The 23,939-nt window shown below is 46.5% G+C and overlaps 1 protein-coding gene across 1 annotated transcript; it reads right to left on the minus strand.

Annotated features, from left to right (window-relative positions):
• Nucleotides 1–522: 522 nt before the first annotated feature.
• On the minus strand, nt 523–20,799 carry Rp9 (RP9 pre-mRNA splicing factor). Its single transcript, XM_021172565.3, has 6 exons — nt 20,539–20,799; nt 11,117–11,147; nt 9,750–9,879; nt 6,217–6,308; nt 1,992–2,053; nt 523–1,071 (listed from the first exon to the last, which is right to left on the minus strand). The coding sequence occupies exons 1-6, from the start codon at nt 20,664–20,666 to the stop codon at nt 873–875; spliced, it is 642 nt and encodes a 213-aa protein (XP_021028224.1). The 5' UTR covers nt 20,667–20,799; the 3' UTR covers nt 523–872.
• Between the last annotated feature and the right edge of the window lie 3,140 nt (nt 20,800–23,939).

Below are 23,939 nucleotides of genomic sequence, written 5' to 3' on the forward strand. Positions count from 1 at the left end.
CTGAGCCTCACTGGCCAGCCAGTCTGAGCTTCAGGCCAGTGAGGACACCTAAGAGTCACATCTGAGGTTGTCCTCAGACACGCATGTGCATGTACACACACACACCCTATATGCACTGGCATAGTGGAAGATGCTTTTAATCTTGGCACTTAGGAAGTAGAGGCAGGCAGATGTCTATGACTTTAAAGTCAGTCTCTACATAGCCAGCCTTGGGCCAGACAGAGCTATATAGTCAGACCCAGTCTCAAAATGAAACAAAACATCCTATATATCATGTTGGCAGCATATGAGATCTTTTCTTTAAAAATAAAGGTCTTGCTATTTAGCCTGGGCCAGCCATGAACTCGGCAATCTTTCTGTATCAAGTCTCTTCCAGGGCTGGGATCGGAGGCATGTAGAGGCACTTAGGTTTACATGAGATATTTCTGAAAAACTTCAATGCAAACAGGTAAGCCAGCTGGAATTAGGGTGACAAAAAGAAGTATGTAGTGTTTAGACTTGTCTGTATTAATAATGACTACATTTGAAAAATAAAACATGGACTTTTATTATCCCAAACCACAAAGAAGGGTGAAGCCTTAAGTTCATGGAAAATGAGTTACCACACCATGGAGGGCAAACGCCGCTGTGGCAGTGCCCTAGAGTGTCTGCCTCTTCTGGGTCTTCTCATCACCTCCCACTACAGCGGCCTACTGAAGCAGTCACAGACAACGGTGACCATCAGGGTAGAGGACACAGGTGCTGCAGGAGCCCACCTGCTCTGCAGTGGTCACTCGGCACCAGGAGGCAGTGAGGGCCCACGGCTGTGCTAGGTGTCCAGGCTCTCGCTCTCGGCGGCGGCGGCTCTGTCCTTTGGCCTGTGGGTGGTGCTATCACTCTGAGTCAGAGCTCTCACTGGACTTGGAAGCCTTGTGCTTCCGTTTCTTCTTCTTTTTCTTCTCCTTCTTGCGTTTCTTGTGCTTTTCTTTCTTCTTCCTTTTCTTGCGCTTCTCTCTGTCTCCCGAGGAGCTGGAGCTGCTCCCGTCGTCATCTGAGGTGGAGTCCTCCAGTAACTGCTTTAACTGCTGGATCCTAGACAGAGCCACCACAGCAACACTTCATCAAGCAGCACTGAGGAACTGCCTTGCTAAGACATCCCTTCCCCTTCTCATTGTCCTAAATATCTGTGCTTGCTCCTCAGGCCCTCGTGGCTCCTAGCAAACGCACACCTACTGAGCCATCCCCACTGTTGACAGGAGTGCAGCTTCTCAAGAACTCTAACACAGCCAGTTAGCAAACACACCTTCCTGGTTTTCATTATTCCAGGCTAGCCTCAACTCAGACCCAGTCAATCGTGACTACGTTCATGTCCTAAGTGATGGTGCTATAGGTGTGCATCCTAATAGCTGTTAGATGCCGTGCTGGGGATCCGACACAACCCAGGGCTTCAGACGTGCTACCAACTGAACCACAGCCCCTTCCTATATCTTGTCTAAAAATGAAAATAACAAAAACTTGGACAGAGTGTGGTGGCATATGAGTCATCTCAGCACTCCAGAGACTGAGGCCAGCTTGGCTTACACTGTAGCCATACACACCACACATACACCACACATAGACACACACACACACCACAGTGTGATTGTCCACAAGTCGAGGCATGCCCACAGCATATTTAGGGATCTATAGTAGAAGCTGGCCTCCTTGTTACCTGACATCTCTGTTCAGTGATTAATCTTGCTCTCCCAGTGTTGTTTATAACACTGCATGGTTTCAGACTTCAAGAGGACATTGGAGCCGGGCGTGGTGGCGCATGCCTTTAGTTCCAGCACTCAGGAGGCAGAGGCAGGCAGATTTCTGAGTTTGAGGCCAGCCTGGTCTACAGAGTGAGTTCCAGGACAGCTAGGGCTACACAGAGAAACCCTGTCTCAAAAAAAAAAAAAAAAAAAAAAAGAAAAACAAACAACCCCAACAACAAGAGAGAGGACATTGGTAGCGATGAGCAGCCTTACCTTACATCCTTTTCATGCCTTTTATTCTCTCGAATGATGTCATACATGGGGTCTTCATGTGCCTACGGGTTATGGAGGGTCACAGTCTGGTTAGTTACAACGCACTGCTTATCATGTAAAAATTAAACCTCTACGTACAGAGACGAATATTTGATGTAGATTTTGTTGTTGTTAAGTTTGAGAGTCTTTATTTATCCTGGACTGGCTTCAAACTGACAATGGAGCTCAGACTGGCCTTGAGTTTTTAACCTTCCCTTCTTAGCCCCCTGAGTGCCGAGAATACAGTTAGCTTCCTGTAGCTTGAAGATAGATATATCAGCATCTATGCCTTTTCCCAACCACATAAGATCTTACTATATAGCTCAGGCTAGCTTTGAACTTGCTAAGGCGCTGCAGATGATCTTGAAGTCTTGACCCTCCTGCTTGCACCCTGCAGTGCTGGGTCAGCACTGCGTCCAGCGCATCTTGAGACAAGGCCTCACAATGCTGTCCAGGATGGCTTTGTACTATGCTGATCCTGCTGCAGTCTCCAAAGTGCTGGAATCTCAAACAGAAACCACCACACACCTGTCTTACAATGTATTCTAATCCCTTTAAAGGCCTATAATTTTTAGGGCTTTTGGAGGTAAGTCTTATTAAGTTTTGAAACAGTTACTGGATGACCCTCAAACTCACTATGTAGACCAAGCTGCCCCCTAAGTCACAGCAATCCTGCTTCAGCCTTCTGAATACTGAGATCACAGCTGTGTGCCACCATACTCAGACTTTATTACTGTAGATACACTAAGGGTACAAAACACTTCTCCGATTAGAATATACAGGGAATAGTTGATTATTCCATACTCAATTTTATAGGAAGGGCTGGGAAGAGGGTCAGTGGGTAGAGCACCGCTGCTCTTCCAGGACAGTTTCTATTCTCAGCATCTACATGACAGCTCACAACTGTCTACAACTCCAATTCCAGAGCATCTTTTTGTTGTTTTTTTGTTTGAGGCAGGGTCTCACTACATAGCCTAGTGGCATGAAATTCTCCTTGTAGACCAGGATAGACTAGAGCTCAAGAGCTCTTCCTGCCTCAGCCTCTTGACTGCGAGATCAGAGGTATGCTGCTCCATGCCCAGCCCTCCTGCGCCAAGCGTGACAGTATGTTCTTTCCTAATCTGTACTGATGCTTTGGTTTGAAGGACATATTCTTGTTCTTCGTAAATCTGTGTGTGTTTATGTTTTTTAAACAGCATTTTAGTTTTTATTCAAGTACATGTGTACATGTATGTCATATATGTGTAGGGTGCCCATGGAGGCCAGAAGAGGGTATCAGATACCCTGGAACTGGAGTTATAGAAAATGTGAGCTGCCTGATATGGGTTCTGGGAATGGAACTCAAGTCCACTGGAAGATGGGCAAGTGCCTTTAACCACTGAGCGATCTCTGCAGTCTCATTATTATTATTATTATTCTGCAGTACACATTACACAAATGTGTACATGCTTGTGTGCAACTGTGTGCTTATGGAGTCAGAACAGCTTTCAGAAATTTTTTTTTTCCTTTTACCATTTGGGTTCTGGGGTGCAAACCCAGGCCAGCAGGCTTGGCAGGAAATGCCTCTACTCATGAGCCAGACACTCATTCTTAAACAAGATACTAAGAATACAGAAACGGGCCAGCAAGATGGCTCAGTGGTTAAGATTCTTGCCCACAAGCCTGATCACCTGAATTTGATCCCGAAGACCCATGTGGTAGGTGAGAACTGACTCTCTCAGGTTGTGTCACCTTCACATGTGAGTGCTGTGGCAAAATCACGCTCACATACCAATATTAAGAAAAATTGGGAAAAAAGAGAAAGATCCCATGAAACACCTATCCCAGAACCAACCACAGGCGGTGGCACTACTATGGAAAGATCTAAGTGCTTAGAAACACAGGCTGAGGTGCACAGTGCTTGTCTAGGCTGCACAGAGCCCCTGAGGTGAGGTGAGGTGCACAGTGCTTGTCTAGGCTGCACAGAGCCCCTGAGGTGAGGTGAGGTGCACAGTGCTTGTCTAGGCTGCACAGAGCCCCTGAGGTGAGGTGAGGTGCACAGTGCTTGTCTAGGCTGCACAGAGCCCCTGAGGTGAGGTGAGGTGCACAGTGCTTGTCTAGGCTGCACAGAGCCCCTGAGGTGAGGTGAGGTGCACAGTGCTTGTCTAGGCTGCACAGAGCCCCTGAGGTGAGGTGAGGTGCACAGAGCCCTGGATTTGCTCCCCAGCATTGTAGAACCAGCTACAGTGGCACACATCTGTGATCTCAGTACCCTGGAGGTGAGGCAGGAAGATCAAAACTTCAGGATCATCCTCAGCCACACAACCTGACCCTGTGTCCAGAACAAAGCAAGTGGCAGAGCCAGGGTGGGGCCGAAGGCTTGTAAGCAGAGAGGTGGAGGGCGAGTGGGCCACATAGCCAGTCAAGCTCAGCCCAAGCTTCCTAAGGACTCCAGGCTTGCAATCACTTAAGACTGTCTTAGGTGAAAAAGAACAACAGACAATACTTGTCACCCCAGAGGAGTCTGCAAATCTTCTGTACCTGTGGGCTGCTCTGGGGGAGGCAAGCTCAGACCTGATGGCTAACAAGCTGTCAGGGCGTTAGAGGAGCTCTGCTCCACCCGGCCTCTCCACCATGATGGTCCGCCTCACTCCAGGTCAAAAGCTTCAGAGCAGGTGGCTGTGATGGAGTTTGTAACCTTAGCACTTGGGAGGCTATGAAAGAAGGATCCTGAGTCTGGGGTCACCCTGGGATATACAGGGAAATCCTGTCTGAAAAAGGACTGGAGTCAGCTTTGGACTGAGACTGAGGCAGGGTAAGTCTCTTCTTAGGAGCTGTTTCCTCAGGGACCAACACAGCGACAAATAAGCCCTTGGCTCTACCCCAGTGCTGGAAATAAATATGTAAAAATAAACATAAAAAAATCTGCTTGTTAACCAGACATAATTACTGTTAACTTTTGGTGTACTTGTAATAGAGTTTGAGCCATAAGATATGTGCAACAGAGTGTCACTGTGTAGCCCTGGCTGGCCTGGAACCTGCTATGGACCTCAAGCTGGCCTCACGCTCAGAAATGAGTGACAGTAAAGGTGTGTGGTGCCATCACAGGCTGTTTGTGCTCAGGTTTCACAAGGCTGATGTGAGGACTCTTTTTCCAGAGCTCTCCATCCTATTCCTTGAGGCAAGGCATCTCAACTGAAGCCAGAGCCCCCAAGGCAGCTATTCCAGCCAGACAGCTTCCACAGGGAACTGCTCCTGCCCTCTGCGCACTAGCAGGCTACCATGCCCACCTCGTATTTATATGCATGACAGGGATGCATTCACACTCCAGTGCTGTGCTTGCCTGGCAACAGCTACTATCCACCCAGTCCTCTGCCTCGTCCCTGGAGAACATGTTCTGAGGTTGTTTTCGTGAGATAGGCTGTTGCTATGGGCTCCCTGCTTGCCTCATTCAGGGTCTTCCTGACACTTCTGCATACTGGACTGCAGACACGAGTCACCACACTGGTCTGGTTGGCCCCATTTTAGAAACACCAATAACCTCACACAGATCCTGCCTTACTTAGCAGAATTAGTCACTGGATGTGAATGTGCACCTCTGAGAGGTGACAGTAGAGCTGTCCTGTGTCATCTTAGCAAATACCCACTTCCAGCTCAAAAGACACATCTATGTTTACATGGATCTGGGACAAATCCTTCACCTTAGTAATAAAAAGTGAAGTTATATATAGCAAATTATAAAGAAGGGGCTGAGCCCACGGTGCTGGCTTTGAGAAAAAGAAAATGAACCCTGTTCCTAAGGCTGAGGGTATCTGCCTTTGCTTTTCCTTCTGCAGTGCTGTGGCCTGAGCCTATGCAGGGTCTGTATGTGCTGGGCAAGCACCGGGCACACAGCCACCTCCAGCCTCTGAAAGCTCTTTTCTCAGTGTGAGACGAGCACGCACCATCAGGCTTACTTAACGCGGTGCTGGGCTGGAACCAAGGGCTGTGTGCATACTAGACAAGCACTCTATCAAAGGAGCCACACCTCTACCCCCATTAGCTGCTTGTTATCTGTCACACAATGCATACAGGTGTACTGACATCTGAGAGCTTGGCTGGGAGGCTTCTGGGGAAAGCAGTTACTGAGCAGCTCACTACAGACTCCACAGCTAACATTTGCCATCTGTGCCAACTGTAAACAGTGACGCAGCGGGGTTTTACTTACAACTCGGAACTGTTCTAACTTCTGGTTGCCTTTGATAAAGAAAGGGCATTCTTTGTCGCCTGTTCGATGGCCATACCGTTTGCAACGCCAACCTAAAACCACAGAAAAACAGTTCCGTAAGACTATATATTCTTTCTTCATTGAGATAATGTTTCAGTAGATTCAAGTTTTTCTTTAGATTTACAGGATTAATGGATGAAACCGTGAAGGTCCCAGAAAGCAATGAGGGTCAACTAACTGCTTCCTTACATACCTTTGAATCTTGTCAGGCTAGGAGTGTTTAAATGTTCATCACCAAATATTATGAAGCAATGCATTGTAAAATTATCATAAAATGTGAATTTACTCTGTGTACTTCGCTACATTTTACGCAGTGGTGGCGCACGCCTTTAATCCCAGCACTGGGGAGGCAGAGGCAAGCGGATTTCTGAGTTCGAGGCCAGCCTGGTCTACAGAGTGAGTTCCAGGACAGCCAGGGCTACACAGAGAAACCCTGTCTCGAAAAAACGAACAAAACAAAAACAAACAAACAAACAAAAAAAGAAATAGGGTCAATGGTGGTTCCTAGCACTGACACGGTGGCCCACAATCCCTTGCAACTCCAGTTCCAGGGCATCCAATGCTCTTTTGGCCTCCATGGGCAGCTGTATGCATGTGGTGAACATGAACTCACGCAAGCACACATACACATAAAAATAATGAAAGGGTAGAATAGTCTTTATTTGTGAACTAGCTCTGATTCTGAGGGCTAGGAGTTGCAGTTAGTGAGAAAGAGCGGCTCAGTGTGCTCGCTTGAGGCCATGGTTAAGGCCTCCAGCTGCTCAACAACAGTACCTTCTTGGGTTGAGTAGACCAGGTACGAAGCGCCACACACACACCTGCCCCAGGTACAGCTCAAATTTCTAGACTCAAGTGACATTTGCCTCTGAAGCCCTAGGACTTAAAGGGCATACTTCTGTTCCATTTAAGGGCTAGACTTAAATTCATAGAGATAGCCCGCCTTTCACTTGGAGTGCTTGGATTAAAGGCTTGCACCATAACTAACCTGACTTTGTTTTTAAAAATATGCGGATATGTATCTGAGAATGTGTTTGTACACGTGACTGCACTGCCCAAAGAGGCCAGATGATGGGGTGGGGTCCCCTGGAACTGGAGTTCCAGGTGGTTGTGGGCCGCTGAGCTGTGCTCCTCTGCAAGAGCACAGTGCACGCTTCACTGTGAACCACTTCTCCAGCTTGAGCCTGTGTTTAAGGAAAACATTCTCTTAAAATGTTAGTGCCATTAGAACTACATCATGATCTGATAAATAGAGAAACTGTGTTTGAAGACTTTTTTTTAAAGATTTATTTATTTATTATATGTGAGTGCACCGTAGCTGTCTTCAGACACTCCAGAAGAGGGGTCAGATCTCGTTACGGATGGTTGTGAGCCACCATGTGGTTGAACTCAGGACCTTCAGGAGAGCAGTTGGTGCTCTTAACCGCTGAGCCATCTCTCCAGTCCGTTTAAAGATGTTTTTAATTGTTGTTTGTTTTGGTTCTTGTAGCTCTGCCTGTCCTGGAACTATTTAGACCTCTAGAGCTCACAGAGAGCTGCATGCCTCTGCCTACCAAGTGCTGGCATTAAAGGTAAGCATCACTATATCTGGCTAAAGAGATTTATAGTGAGAAGTACACAAGGTCCTGAGGACCTGATAAAATAAACACACATAAACGTGTTTCAAGTCACAGAAACAAGCATACAACTCAAAGCAGTGAATATGGGCTTGTCATGTGGTGTGGAAGCCCGAGCTATGTGACACAGCAAGGATGGGGTCCCAGTTACCCCCACATCTTTTCATGCCATCCAGATGGAGACAAGTCAGGGCTGCCTGGGGATAGAGAGCCAAGTGACAGCTGTATTTAGGTGTTGACCAAGGAGGTGAGGAAACAAGAGGCTGCTGGAAAGATAACCTGATCTGGTCCACGCCGGCTACCACACAAAGCATGTTGAAGGGAACATTTTTCTTTTCTATATATTTCAATATTTTAAGTTATTATTTTGTTTGTATAGGTGTTTTGACTGCACGTCTGTCTGTCTATACTCCACATTCATGCCTAGTGCCTAGGGAGGGCAGAAGAGATCACTGGATTCCTAGCACTGCAATTGCGGATGGTTGTTAAGCTGCCATGGAGATGCAGAGACTGGAATCCCAGACCTGGTCTTAAAAACTAAAAAAACCATGCTGGCCAGTGGTAATGTTTACCTTTAATCCCAGCACTTGGAAGGCAGAGAAAGGTGTTTCACTGTGAGCACAGGGCCAGCCTGATCTACAGAGTTCCAAGACAACCAGGGCTACACAGAGAAACCCTGTCTCAAACAACAACAACAACACACACACACACACAAAACAAGACAAAGAAAAATCCAAAAAACAAAAACAAAACCAAGGGAACAAACAAAAACCAAATTCAAGAAGCTCAGCCTGGGCCGTGGAGATGCCTGATTTCAAAATATAACAAAATGGGACAGGAACCTGACAGATGCATCCTGTGAAATGCTGTAGTATGTGTGTGACAACCCTGAAGGCAGGTGGGACACAATATGCATGGAGAACTCTGCCTGTCCAGAGCCAGTGGCCTGTGGTCACTCTTGTCAGGTTAGTGGATAAACACTACTCAACACTGGCAGCCTATGAGCAGAGCTCTGGTGCATCTATTACGCCTATGGGGTCTCTCCTGGGATGCTCTTTTTGCTGTTGTAGTACTTACTCCCTGGCCCTATGGCTAAGGAAAGATCACTGGATTTGAAGCTATAAGCCTTGGAGTCCAGTCAGCCATACAGCTCAGCCTATAACAGCATTGGCCATGGTAGGGGAAGAATACCAACTCCCACAGGTTTTCTTCTGACCTCCACATGTGTGCCATGGAAACCACATATACAACAGACATACACTCAGTAATTAGTAATGATAAGTAAAAAATGTAGGGACTGGTGAAGCACTCATCTGGCATGGGCAGTGTCCTACAGTTGATCAGTTGATCCCTATAGCAATATAGACAGACAGACAGAGAGACAGACACACACACACACACTGTGTGAGGAGAACAGGTATGGCACTGTGAAGTACGGCATAGAGCCTGTGTGCACAGAGGAACACTGTAGTTTGGATCTGATTTCTCCCAAAGGCTCCTGTGTTGAAAGTCTTGCTCACACTGTAATAGTGCAGCATAGAGGACCCTTCAGATGTGGTGTTAGCGCTTAGAGGCAGATTTCAGTCACGGGGACTAAATCCTCATGAGTGGGAGAGAATGATTGCCAGGTTGGAGTGGCTGTACACCCATCTCGATCACTCCCTACCTGTGCTTCCATTGGCTTCTTCATCATATATGATGCTAGCAGGGAACACAGGCCAGAATGCTCACGCTCTGCTGTGCAGACCCTGCAGCCATCAGACTGTGGGCCAAATAGACCTGTTCATGAGTTACCCACCCCCTGCACCTTGTTTAGTAGACGACAGATGCTGGGGATCACTCAAGCCCTTGCACACTCACATTGCATAACTTTGACCTCTCTCCCCAGGGGCATCCACAGTCCTTTAGTCGGAGCGTGAGCCAGAAACTCCCTGGCATGTTCATTGCCGGGCACATCTGGTATACAGTCTTCTGGCTTCGTCTCATCCTCCTACAGGAAGATAACAGTGTATAAACAACAGGACAAAACCAGAACCAAAAAAACAAACTGAAACCAAAAAACCCAACAAACCAAAATCAAAACAGGACTCCGCCCTTGCTTCCTGCTTGAGAGGTTACTGTTGTCTGGCTCCTCTCACTCAGTGACAACGCCCACCCTAACAGCATCCCCAGGGACTGCAGAGGCGAAGAATCAGTGAGACAGCTACACAGAGAGACAGCTGGGCTCTACTGCAGGAGTCACGATGAAGCACAAGCCCCATGCAGGAATGACTTGGGACCTCCATGCACTAACATAAAATATATCAAAAAGGGTTCACTCTTTCACAGTCTGTGGATGGAGGAAAGGCAGTCTAGACCATCAGAGAGAGACTTCACACGAAAACAGCTCTAAAAACCTGACCCCCAGGGAGAAGCAGACTCTTCCATGATGCAGGTCGGGTGGAGAGGCAGCCTTAGGAGTCCGTGGCACCTTTTCTCTTACAGCCACTTGCATCTCGGGTGGGGATTTTCACCAGTGCATAACTGTATTTACAACTGCAGTATTTCTCTACTTTCTAGTTATTTAAAGCGTTTCTCTTACTGAAAGTCTTTTGGGTTTTGCCTGCTTCTGAGTCCCCTCCTACTAGGCTGCAGGGGTCCCTGTCCTAAACACTGCGTGTGTCCTCTCAGGCCCCTTCACAGGCTCCCTGAGCTGAGGGTACTCAAGACTCCAAGCATTAATGTACTGAGGAGATGGCTGAGTGAGGAAGACAAGAAAAACGGACAGCAGAGCTTCTAGAAGATTCTGCCCAAGACAGAAGGAAGCTGTATTTCAGGACTCCTGGGACAGGGAATGATAGCAGATTAAATTTCTAGGAAGGCATAGCCTTTGTGACAAAGTTCCAAGTTAGGGTTCACCAGGTCTATGTTTTCATACAAGGCAGTGGTTCTCAACCTGTGGGGTGGTGACTCCCTTGGGTTTGAATGACCCTTTCACAGGGGTCAGCTAAGACCATTGGAAAACAGATACTTTACGATTCACAACAGTAACAACATTACAGTTATGAAGCAGCAATGAAACTAATTTTATGGTCAGAAGTCCCAACATGAAGAACTGTATTAAAGGGTAGCAGCATCAGGAAGGCTGAGAACCTCTGATACAAGGAGGTTGAAAACCCATCAGCAGCCATTAATTACACCACTAAGCTCAAGTAAATTTAATAGAGTGGACAAACACAGCCACTTACCTTTATAAATCCAGGAGGAGGTTTCTCATAACTAGAAAATAAAACACAAAAAGCTGGCTTCATCAAACAGGCCACAGAAAACAAAGACCAGCACTCAGGTGGCTCAGGATTCCTATGAACTCCACAGAGGGACATAGGACACTTCTGTCTGGGCCTCTCTTCTCTAAATGGCTCCCCGCCACCCGCCGGAAGTGCTCATCGCTGGAGGCCGGAAGGGACCGAAAAGCACAAGGATGTATGTTGTCTTTGTTCTGACTCTTGTATGCAGGGCCTAAGGGGTCTTCAGATCTTCCCCTTCCTGCTCGGAAATGTAGGAGAAATAACTTGATAGGGGAACGGCATAGGTTGTTTTCTGTTGCTGTCACCAACACCACAACCAAATGCAACTTGGAGAGGAAAGGGTTTATGTCAGTTTACAGGTTAGGTCAGGTTATCATTGACTGAAGCTAAGGCAGGAGCTGAAGCAGAGATCATGGCTTGTTCAGACTACTTCTTATACGACAAGTGTCTAAGGGTGGCAGTGCCCACAGGGAGTTAGGCCTTCCCACATTCATCATTAATCCAAAAAAAAAAAAATGTCTCCAGACTTCCCACAGGCCAATCTGATGGTGGTGGGAATTCCTCCGTTGAACTTCTGCCTTCCCAGTTGTCTCTAGTTTGTGCCAAGTTGACAAAAACTAACCAGTATAAGGATGGATTAGAACTGCCATGAATCCAAAGCCTTGAAAGGTCAGGGCAAGGTGTGTCCCCTGAAGGCTGCATAGTAAATAGCTGGGTGGGATCAAAATTAGCTTCTTAGACTTGGTATAGTACCTTTCCCAAAGCAGATATTTAAGACATTTTCAAAAGGGAAGCTATGCTACGACACAAGACTAACTCAGCAAAGCCAACAGAAACCTGGGTCATTTGGCTAGATGCCATAGCCCATCAGCAGCCATTAATTACCAATACCAACAAAGTCTCAGGCATCAGGACTGGAAGGAACTTGCTAGTAAAGTACATGAATCCCCAAACTCATCACTGAGCTACAAGTGTTGAACAAACAACATACGGCCAATTATAACAGCGTCCAAATGCATGTATCTTAACACTGTAGAGGAATGCGATACAATTACAGATTTTGAAATTTGTTATTAGCAAAAAGTGTTCCATAAAAGTGTATTGTATGGGTGTTTCTGTAAGTTTGAAGTAAGGTGACTGGTGTTTACTACTAGCACAAATTAATTCATACATTCAAAAAGACACCACACCTCAAAGCATTACTCAAGTGCTAAGTAAAGAGATTAAGAAATAAGATAAATCTGTTCCCACTGTGACAGTTAACAAAATCTAGGCTGGCCGAGTGTGGTGGTGCACACCTTTAATCTCAGCACTTGGGAGGCAGAGGCAGTTGGCTCTCTAGTTCTAGACCAACTAGGACTACACTGTCAGAGTCTGTCTCAAAAAACAAAAAAAAGGAAAGAAATGTGGGACTGGAGGCCCAAGAGGTGGGCACCTCAGTGGAAGAGCATTAGCCCATCATGTGTAAGGCTTTGAATCCCAGAATTAGGAACAAAACAAGAACTCTCCAGTCCAAACATCAAACCTACATTTAGATGGAGGTATAGTTTGGTGGTACAACCTGGGCCTGGGTTCTCTAGCTGAAGACCAAATCACTAGGACTAATGTTAAAAAGGAAAACTATACAAACAGATTTAAAAAAAAAAAGACTAGTTATTTTTGTTATTGTTTGGGACAGGGTCTTATTCTGTAGTCCAGGCTGGGCTTGAACTCATGACAATCTTTTTGCCTCAGTCTCCTGAATGCTGAACCCCATGGAGGTGTAGTAAACTTCTGTAGTTCTTAAGATTTAAAAACAGCAGTTAAGATCTATTTTGTACCCTTAGGTCTTGCTGTGATATCATTGAGCATGTACTAAGTTGTTCTAAGACTAGGTAGGAAGGGGAAACATCTGAAATGGATGCAGAACTCATTCATAGAAACATGGATAGATGTCTTTTGAGGTAGCATCTCTCTTCATGCACCAACCTGGCTCCACAGTTGCCATTTTCCTGTCCCAGCCTTCTGAGTGCAGGATTACAGTTAGGAGTCTTTGGGGACAACTCATTAATCTTTACTCTGTGAAGTACTTTAAAATGCTTTTCAAAAATTAGCATGTCTGAGTGTTTTGCCTCCATGTATGTCTGTGAACTACATGTATGCCTGGTGCCTGTAGAGGTCAGAGTGGGGCATCAGCTCTGGTACAGATGGTTGTGAGCGGCTATGTGGGTGCTGGGAACTGGACCTGAGTCCTCTGCAAGAGCCACACCATCTCTGTAGTGATATTTATAACTACTTTCCTCTGCTACCCATTCCATATTTCTCTACCTTTAGTAAGCACTTCAGCAGGTCTTGGCTCTTTTCCTGCAGGAGGGAACCAAACCTTCATTCCTGAAGGATCTGCGCCCATGTCATCTGCCTGGATTAGGCTGTTGTAGTTTCCCATTGACTTTAACCACAGGACATGGTAGTGCTAAGAGAGGTCACCATGGGTCTCCAGAACTCCAGACAGAATCCTTCTTACCTCCACTGTGGAAGGGCAATCCAATTTCCCCATGGTAATCTGGATCCACCACCCCTGCTAACATTGTTATTCCTTTCTTAGCCTGTCGGTTTAAGGACATCAGAAGACAAAATGACCAGGGGAAAAGTGTGAGCTTCCAGTTCAGTGGAATGTTTGTTGTGGCTCCAGGCAGGAGTACCCCCAACCCCAAAACCAATAAGCCAGCAGAACAGGAAGCAAGACCTTCCCAGGTCACTAGGGTGGCAGTGAGTGGAACCATTCCCACTTCAATCCATGGATTCTGGCTATGAGAGACCCTACCACATACTGGAATAGGACTCAAAGCCTATACCACCCTCTGGAGAACCTGCCCCGTCCACCAGGCTGCTGACACCTAAGTAGTTAGCGTTTTAATTGTGTCTTCAAAAGGCCATTTCATCACTCTTCTCAGGCCAGCTGCTTCAGGATGGTGGGGACATGGTAGAATGAGCTCACTGCCACTCTTCTCTGGCCATCAAATCAGGTTCTTAGTCAGAAGCAACGCTGTGTTGAGTACTGTGATGGTGGATAAAGCACTCTGTAAGCCCACAGAGCCTAGTCTTGGCAGAAGCATTATGTGCAAGAATAAAGATCTGTCCCAGTAAGAAAAAAAAAAAAAAAAAACTGTTGGCCTTTCCCTGAAGGAAGTGGCCCAAAGCAGCTGATGTGCCAGCAGGCTACTGGCTAGTCATCCCAGGGAACGGTGCCATAGTTGGGGCTCACTCTTGGCTTCTGCTACTGACAGGTCTGGCATTCAGCAGCAGCTGTAGCCAGGTCAGCCTTGGTGAGGAGAAGTCCATGTTGTCAAACCCATTCATGACCCACGACTCTGCCACCACGAGCCTACAGCCTCATGCTTGGTTACAGAAGGAATTGTAACAGAACTAGAAACCATAGGCATTTGGACAACTTCTTCATGTAAATTACTTGTGCCCTTAGGACCTGCTTGGGCCTGAGCATGTATATAACACTTCCATTTGATAATGGATTGTTGCTGGGTGGGCCTTCTTTGTGATTAGTGGATGAGATAATACCCAACACATGATGGACAGCTCGTTCCTTTCTAACTTGGTGACTTACTGTCAAATGTTCAGTTACTAATCATTCCTAGTAGTAGGCCAAGGGCTGTCTCTCAAAGGAAGAATAGCAGTCTGCAGATGATGGGAAAGCCTTGCTCCCAAATCCCGAAAGTCCCCGCTATGATTTACCTATAGGGGCCTGCCAAAGGCTCCAAACAGCATCCCATCTGCCACTGACATCTCAAGTACTATGTCTGTTGAATCATATGGTCCAAGTGGTAGAGAAGCCTGCATAGCAGCCTGGACCTGTTCAAGAGCCTTCTCTTGTTCTAGGCCCCACACAAAGGTAGCAGGTTTCTAAGTCACTTGGTATATGGGCCAGAGTAATATACCCAAGTTAGAAGTGTGTTGTCTCCAGAATCCAAATAGGCCCACTAAAGGTTGTACTACTTTCTTGGTGGTGGGAGGGGTCAAGTGCAACAACTTATTGTTTACTTTAGAAGGAATATCTCTGTATGCTCAACACTGCTGGACTCCTAAAAAAAAAAAAAAAAATCACTGAGGTAGAAGGTCCTTGAATTTCAGATGGATTTATTCCCTATTCACTGATGCAACAATTCCAAAGTGGTTGCTATCTCCTGCTCAGCTGGTCCAATCAGCAATACCATCAACACATGGGGGACCAGTGTGAAGTTTTGTGAAAGAGACAGATATCAAAATCTCTTTAACTAAGTTGCGACACAGGCCTAGAGAGTTAATATATTCTCTTTTTTGTGTGTGTATCTTATTTTAATTTTATGTTCATTGGTGTTTTGCCTGTGTGAGGGTGTTAGAAACCCTGGAACTGGAGTTAAAGACAGTTGTGAGCTGCCATATGGGTGCTAGGAATCGAACCCAGATCCTCTGGAAGAGCAACCAGTGCTCTTAACCACTGAGCCATCTCTCCAGCCCGAGTTAATATATTCTTTTGTTTGTTTGTTTGTTTGTTTGGTTTTTCGAGACAGGGTTTCTCTGTGTAGCCCTGGCTGTCCTGGAACTCACTCTGTAGACCAGGCTGGCCTCGACCTCAGAAATCCATCTGCCTCTGCCTCCCAAGTGCTGGGATTAGAGACGTGAGCCACCACGAGCGGCTGAGAGTGAATATACCCTTGATGTAACGCTGTAGAAGTATACTGCTGGCCTTGCCAGCTGAAAGCAAATTGTCTTTAGTGGTCCTTATGGCAGGTATTGAGAAAAGGTATTTGCTGTATCAATAGCGGCATACCATGTACCAGGAGATACGCTAATCTGCTCAAGTAAGGACACCACATCTGGTGCAGAAGCTGCAATATAAGTTATTACTTGATTAAGTTTTTGGCAGTCATTTGTCAATTTACTACAATATACTTATCTTCTGCACAACCAGATAGGATCTGTGGTGGAAGACCACCCCTGCCATCTTTCAAGTCCTTATTAGTTGGCATTAATTTCTGAAATTCCTTGTAGGTGGCAATATTGCCTTTGTTCACTATTTTCCCTGGTAGAGGCAACTGCAATGCCTTACACCAGGCCTTTCCAGTCATAATAACCCTTACTCCATAAGTCAGGGTCCCTATACAGAAATCTAGCCGACTTCCAAGTCTATCTATACTAATTATACATTCTGGAACAGGAAAAATACAAGATGAGTTTGGAGACCCATTATGAGTTGGACTTCAGCCAAAACTCCATTAATTACCTGGTTCCATTTAACTGGCGGGTCACAGTGCTTTTTTTGAGGTCTCCTGGAATCACCCAATTTAGAATGGAAAGTCTGTTTCCTTTCCCCTAGTATATACTTAAAAGGCTCCTTCTGGGAAAGGATGGGAGAAATGCTAACTAAAACTCTAGAAGTTTACTGAGGTTCTTCCTTAGGGGAGCCTTGCCATTCCTTTCACTCAGTTATTCTGGGTCTGCAAACTGGCTCAAGTCTAGAAATTGGTTCATGGGCTGAGACTCCCTCTTGCCACAACTCAATGTAGTCTATCTTTCCTATGAGAATTCTGCTTATACTGATTAAACACAAACATAGTAGGTTTCTTATCTATTTCAACCCTGAAAACACCATGACCAATGAGACCATAGGATTTATGACATTTTAAAATCCATGTTACATGTGATGTCCTTTTCAGGTCAGGTCCCTGTGGACACTGCTTTGTCTATGCTGCTCAGTATGATAACTACAGTCACCTTGCCTTTGGTGACTTAGTGCTGCTACTTGGCCTCTGCTACTCATGGCCCAATTAAGCCAATCACAATGAATCCATCTAATCGAACAGCAGCATAGCCACTCTGAGATCTGGCACAAGGAAAAGGGTGACAACAAATGCACTTAAATGTGCTGGTGCCCCTCACCATTTTGTCTCATGACATTAGTGAAGGGTGTGTCAGAATTCTGGCCTTCCTATTGTGGAGGACTAGTTTTTACACAGTATACGCATTAAGCCAAGGGACATCAGACGCTCCAACTCTATGTCAGTAGGCCATCTTTTGACAAACGCTTCTTCAGCCAACCAATCAAACTTTTAACATCTTTTTTTTTTTTTTAGATTTATTTATTATTATATCTAAGTACACTGTAGCTGTCTTCAGATGCACCAGAAGAGGGCATCTGATCTCATTACGGATGGTTGTGAGCCACCATGTGGTTGCTGGGATTTGAACTCAGGACCTTCGGAAGAGCAGCCAGTGCTCTTAACCACTGAGCCATCTCACCAGCCCTTAACACCTTTTAAAAAACTGTGTAATCTTCCATATCAAACCTAGATTCGCCACCTAGTGAGCCTGTATCAATAAACTTATTCAGATGCAGTTCTATGTTCCTTCCGACATTATCCCATCCCCTTACGATCCATTCCCACACATAATCCCCAAACTCCTGCTTGAATGGATCAGCAAACTCATTAGGTTCTTTAGTGGCACAGCACACCTCCTCATGGCAGGAGCCTGCCTTAAGTTTGGATGTAGGTCAGTGGGTCCTGAAGGACATCAGTATCAGCCTGGCAACTCTCAAGGGAAGTCACTGCTGTCTGGCAGATGATGAAGGATTGGTTCCTTTACACAAATGCAGACAGGACAATGCTACATGGGTTAGGTGTGAATGCATTCTCTGCTAAGAGTGAGAGACTATTCCGCTAACAGTGAGACAAACGCTTGAGAATCTGAGGTTCCAAAGTCTTCAGCCTCAGTAGAGAACTGCTACATCTCTAGGCCAAGTACAGGACCCAGTCCTTACCAGTCAGTGTCCTAACTATTACGGCTGACCCTGTCAGAGGCGAGAACTTGAATCTGTGCTGCAATTCAGCCAAGTGTATGATGGGGGCTTTGGCTTGATCTTCCTCAGCTTAAGCTCTGTGGCTACTCCAGGGCACACTTAGAAACCATTAGACTGGCTATGCCCATCTGGAGCCAGTCAATTATATCAGAGTTGATATTCTTCCTTTGTCGCTGTATCCAGAGATGCAAGAAGCAATCAGACAGCATTGTTAGTCTCCTTGTTTTTCCACCAATTGCTGAGAGTTTTAAGTTCAGTGTAACCCCTGCCCCAGCCTGAGCACTAAATCCCTTGTTCCTCACAGTGGGTGGATCAGATCATCAAATGCATGCATCTCAATAGCTCACTCTGGGTTTTCAGTGCTCTCTCTGCTTCCAGGAGAGGCGTCAGCAAACTGCAAAGGCTAATCTGAGAAGCTGCTAGCAGTTCCACCTACAAGGCTGGATGTCTGCGCTCATCTGTGGTATATGCTGGAATTCTGAAGAAGCAGGTTTTAATACTGGTGATGGTTTAATCGTGAAAAACAAAGGCTTCCAGTATATTCCTATTATCATTGCTGGGTTGTAAGCATTAAGTTAGTATTACTTTCAAGTAGTACTGTGCTAGACTATTTTATTATATTACATTTTTATATACTTATTAATTTATTTAGTGTGCATGTAAGTGTGAGCGCACATATGAGCCAAGTCTCATGTGTAGAGGTTAGAAGTCAGGAGTCCGTTCCTGCCTTCTACTCTGTTGGTCCTGGGCACTGAACCCTGGTTATCAGGCTTGGCAGCAGGGCTTTGCCATCTTGCTGGCCCAGAATATTTGATTTTAAAAATGCCGCTAATGTTGCTGCCTTACATTTCATACAGAACTGTCCCGTGGTGCTGGAGAAATGTCTCAGTGGTTAAGAGTACTTGCTGCTCTGGCAGAGGGCCCAAGTTTGGGTCCCAGCACCCACATGGCTGCTCACAACTACAAGTCCAGTCCCAAGGGGTTCAATGAAGTCTTCTGGCTTCATAGGGCACCAGGCATGCAGGAGATGCAAGTACATATGTGCAGGCAAGATATTAATAATAAATAGATCTTTTTAAAAAATGTTCAATTAGGGGCTGGAGAGATGGCTCAGAGGATAAGAGCACTGACTGCTCTTCCAGAAGTCCTGAGTTCAAATCCCAGCAGCCACATGGTGGCTCACAACCATCCATAATGAAATCTGATGTCCTCTTCTGGTGTGTCTGAAGACAGTACAGTGTACTCATATACTTAAATAAATCTTTTTAAAAATGTTCAATTTTTTTTTTGGTTAGGATCAAATTTGCAATATTCCTACTATTATCGTATATTCTATGTACTTATGCATAGTGACAGTGGTGTGAAAGCTTCAACAATTATAAAATCAAAATATAAAATCATTCTGAAAAATGTTGAAGATGTTCTACATCCTTCATCATTCAGATATGCAGCCAAGATTAAATTGTGTAAAAATAAACAAGTAATCTATCTCATTAGTATTCAAATTTGCTTTGGTTTCTAATCAATGGTAAAACTGCATATATAAGAACTGCTTTAAACACATTTTCTTATGTCTTATTATCAGTAAGTGTTTGACTTGTATCCCCTATTTTATATACCCATACTCATGCAGTAGTGTGAAAATTTCCTAGGTGAAGGAGGTCACATGTAGAGAAATTTAAGAGGGCTCTCTAGTCTAAGGTGGGAGGCTCATGAGCCCTTGTCTTAGACACGAACAGGCTGCATGGGGTTGTGGGGATATAAGAGGGGAAACTCCATTCTGAAACACCATCACTGAAAGAAGAAAATAACATACAAACTATGTGCCAGTGATGTGTCAAGCATAGATAAAATGATCAAAGGTGGCAGGCAGGTGAGGTAATATGCACACGCATGCACACGCACACACACGCACATCCACGGAGACTTGTTTGCATAAGATACATACACACAGGGAGACTTGTCTTCATAACACACACACATACACACACGGGGAGACTTGTCTACATAACAAATACACACACACACACACCATACACACGAAATGTCTGCATAACAAACCTCTTCTACAATCTCCTACAATTTGTCCTGTCCTCACCACGCTCAGCGTCCCCAAACCTCTCTTCCCCGGTTCTGACTTTTATCCCGGTTTAGTTTGTGGACGGGAGGCCGCCACCTTCCCTCACCGACACTACAGTGTCGCAGGTCATCGGGCTCCACCCTCAGGCCGGGCTGCGGGTCCGCTGCCTTCCCGCGCGTCTCCCGCAGTTTCCACCCTGAGCTTCCCGCCGGTGCCGTCCGTGGTAGTGGACGGAGGCTGGCGTCCTTCGACCCCCAGGGACTCCGAGCTCGGCTTCCGGACGCGTCAATTGCCATCGCCACGGTCGCCGTGGCGGGGACAGTGGCCGGCCGGCCTCCCTCCCGCGTCCTTCCGCCTCCCTCGCGCAGAGGGAGCCGGGGGCTCGCCAGGCCGCGATGCCCACCCGTCGGCGGCGGCCCGCACCGCCCGCACCCGGCCCAGCCGACTCACAAGGACTCCAGGTGCTTGAGCTGCTGCAGCTGCTGCGCGTCGTGCCGCCGCCGTTTCTGCTCCCGCCGCCGCTGCAGCTCGTGCTCCGGCGGCTCCCGCGGCCGCCGAGACCCGGCCCCGGACGACATCGCGACCCGAGGCGGGCTTAGAAGGGCAACCCCACCAACGTCCCACCGGCCCGTGCCGCAGAGCGCCGGCAGGGAACGTGCAGCCAGGCCCCCGCGGCCCTGAGGCCTGCGGGAACCTAAACTGAGAGGGGCGGGGCGGACGGGGCGGGGCGAAGGCGGGCGGGGCCCGAAGGCTTCCGGGTGCTCCAAGTCGCCTACAGGCCACACCCACTTCTGCGGCTCGTGGCTTTCTTTCTTTCTTTCTTTTTTTTTTTTTTAAATATTATGAAGGTTTTAAGTATTTGTGGGTGGGCAAGGTGTCAAAGGTCTTTAATCTCAGCACGCAGGAGGCAGAAACACTGACCTGTGAGTACAAGGCCAGCCTAGTACAGTCAGAGACCTGGGGAGACCCTGTTATAAAGGAAAAAGAGAAAAGATTTTAATTCTACGTATATATTTGGGGTGGTGGTGCAGGGGTGGAGTTCGGTAGTTGCCCAGAATCCAGAAGAGGACGATGGCTCTCTAGAATTGGAACTGCGGGCCATATGAGCCACCCTATTCTGGGAACCGAACTCTGGTTCTCTGCAAAAGCAGGATGGCCTTCTAAACTAAAAGCCTTTCGGCTGCTACTTGTTACCTATGGATTCATCCATTCTGGGAAGAAAACAACGTTCCCTATAAAATCTTCAGTTTCCCAGACTATGCGAATTCGTAGTGAAAACACAGACCAATATATTCATAATATTTTATACCAAGATTTTTGGTGCTGCAAATAAAAAATAACAGCAGACACGCAGTATCCTGCAGAGGAGCATCCTTTTTTAAACTTGCTCTTCTTCCTTTGCTCCTATAAGCGGTGTATCAGGCCGGAAGCTCCACTCGGAGCGTTCCAAGTTAGGTCTCTACACTTATCCAAAGGTAGCAAAGAGGAACGACCGAGAAAAAGAAAGAAAGGTATTAGGCTGGCATTTTGGTACTCAGCAGAGGCAGGCAGATCTCTATGAGTTCAATTTGGTCTGTGCTGCTAAATCTTTTTTGTTTGTTTTAATTTTTTTTTTTTTTTTTTTTTTTTTTTTTTTTTTTTTTTTTTGGTTTTTCCAGTCAGGGTGTAGCCCTGGCTGTCCTGGAACTCACTCGGTAGACCTGGCTGGCCTCAAACTCAGAAATATGCTTGCCTCTGCCTCCCAAGTGCTGGGATCAAAGGTGTGCGCCCCCACTGCTGGTTTGTGCTGCTAATTTTAAGCCAGCCCTAAGCAGATCCTGTCTCCCAGTGGGGGAGGGGCAACAAAAGGGTACTAATCATTGTGGCCACACTGAGAAAATAGAGGTGAGTTTCGCAGCACATTTTCAGATAACTGACATGAGCTTTTAGGTTGTAAGGTGGGGAAGATTTGAGGCAGGAATCAGTTACCAATAATTAAATATTGTTCAAACCATGTTATGATTGGTTATTTCAATCCTTATCTTGCAAGGTAGTCACATATACCTCATTACTTGAGGGGACAATCTGCTTCCCATGAAGGTGACTGCTCCACTGTGATGGGGTGGGAACTGGGGACAGCTTCATGGATGATCTCATTCAGAATGATCTGTTTGTGAGGCTCTCACCGTTCCTGGACTCTAAAGCTGATGGTTGGGAAGGGGCCTTTCCCCAGGTCTGGAATAGGACTCTGTAAAATCTGACAGTAAAATACCATAGTTACTTTTTTGTGCCTTAAATAGTGAAGAGGGAGCAGATGCACTTGCTGCCATGACTGACCAAAATCTGATCCCCAGGGACCACAGACTGAAGAAGTAACAAAATTCTAGGCCTTTAGGTCGAGGCTTGGGAATGTAACCTTTGTGACTCATTGCTCCAAGGTATGCTAATCATACCTTGATAGCGACATTCCTTCCTCCACCTACCTGCTTCCTGAGTTCAAAGAGTGTTCATTCAAAGAAAGTCACCCTGACCAACGCCGGAAACTGCCATGCAAATGTGCTATTGTTAGGGGCTCTTAGAAACTGAGAGTTAACCAAAACAATTACCAGGTATTCTCTGTGACTCTTGTGACTTTACACTTCCTTATGACACTTAACTGGTATCTTTGGTATTTTTCCAACAACCCCTCCCCACTTCCTTGAGTTGTGGTTTCTTCCTTTAAATACCCCCTTACTCAGCTACTCGGGGCGCCATGGTCCTCTACCCCTGCGTGGTGTATGACCATGGGCCCGAGAACGCTCTCGAATAAAAATCCTCTTGCAAGTTGCAGCAAGACCGTTTCTTGTGGGTGATTTTGGGGTGTCGCCTCTCCTGAGTCAGAACGTGAGGGAGTCCTCACGTTGTGGGTCTTTCATTTGGTGCGTTGGCCGGGAAACGCGACCACCCCTCACACCCGAGAACCGACTTGGAGGTATGGGGATCCCCTCTTGTGTGTGTGCCGGCCGGTGTCTCTGTTTTGAGTGTCTGTTTTCTGAAACGAACATTGGAACATGTGCTTGTTGTGTTGGGTTGTTTGTGTCTTGTCCTATGTTTCTGAAGCATGGCGAAGTCTGAGTTCGGATCCATCTGAGTTTATTAAATTTGTGTCTTGGTTTTCGGGTTGCGAGATCGTGGGTTCGAGTCCCACCTCGTGCCTTGGTTTTACACCTGGCAGAGTGAAATTTGTGTCTTGGTTTTCGGGTTGCGAGATCGTGGGTTCGAGTCCCACCTCGTGCCTTGGTTTTACACCTGGCAGAGTGAAGAACAAGTGTGCTTCTCTGGTTTTGGTCGTCTAGGTAGAAATGGATGCTGGTGTTTGTAGACGATGGGGTGATGGGGTCTGAAATGCGCGCGCGGTCGGTATTTGCAGCTGTCCTTTTGGGCCGTAAGGACCGGAGGACTGTGGTCGGCAGACGTGCTAGGAGGACCACAGGCTGTGGCCCTGGGGGACGCCCTGGGAGGTAAGGAGAGCCAGGGACGCCTGGCCGTCTCCGGATCGGTCAGAGGGACCGAGTTCTGTTGAAGCGGAAGCTTCCCCCTCCAAAATCGTCTAATTCTCTTGCCTACTTGTAGAGGACAAGAAAGGGTCGAATGTGTCTGGATCTGTTGGTTTCTGTTTTATGTGTTTTTGTGTATGTGTTTAGAGCTATGTGAAAATCTAGAAAAGCAAAGGTAATTCTCATAGGTGCTTTATACCCTGACTAGAGATAGTTTACACCTGAGATGTGAGAGAATGGGTTTTGAGAAAAGCAGTACTCTCCGACTATCTGGGGATAATTTGGTAAAAAATAAAATAAAATAAACAGTATTAATTGGTCTTTGGGGCCCTGCAC

Source organism: Mus caroli, unplaced genomic scaffold, assembly GCF_978045245.1.
Source record: "Mus caroli unplaced genomic scaffold, Mus_caroli_1 scaffold_11, whole genome shotgun sequence".
Taxonomy (NCBI): domain Eukaryota; kingdom Metazoa; phylum Chordata; class Mammalia; order Rodentia; family Muridae; genus Mus; species Mus caroli.

Excerpts from the sequence above, each read along its gene's own strand:
- Rp9 (XM_021172565.3), bottom strand. The coding sequence starts at position 20,666 with ATGTCGTCCGGGGCCGGGTCTCGGCGGCCGCGGGAGCCGCCGGAGCAC. Across the intron at positions 11,148-20,538 it reads CTCAAGCACCTGGAGTCCTT|TTATGAGAAACCTCCTCCTG; the intron begins GTGAGTCGGCTG and ends TTTATTTTCTAG. Across the intron at positions 6,309-9,749 it reads AGAGGTCAAAGTTATGCAAT|GTTGGCGTTGCAAACGGTAT; the intron begins GTGAGTGTGCAA and ends CTGTGGTTTTAG.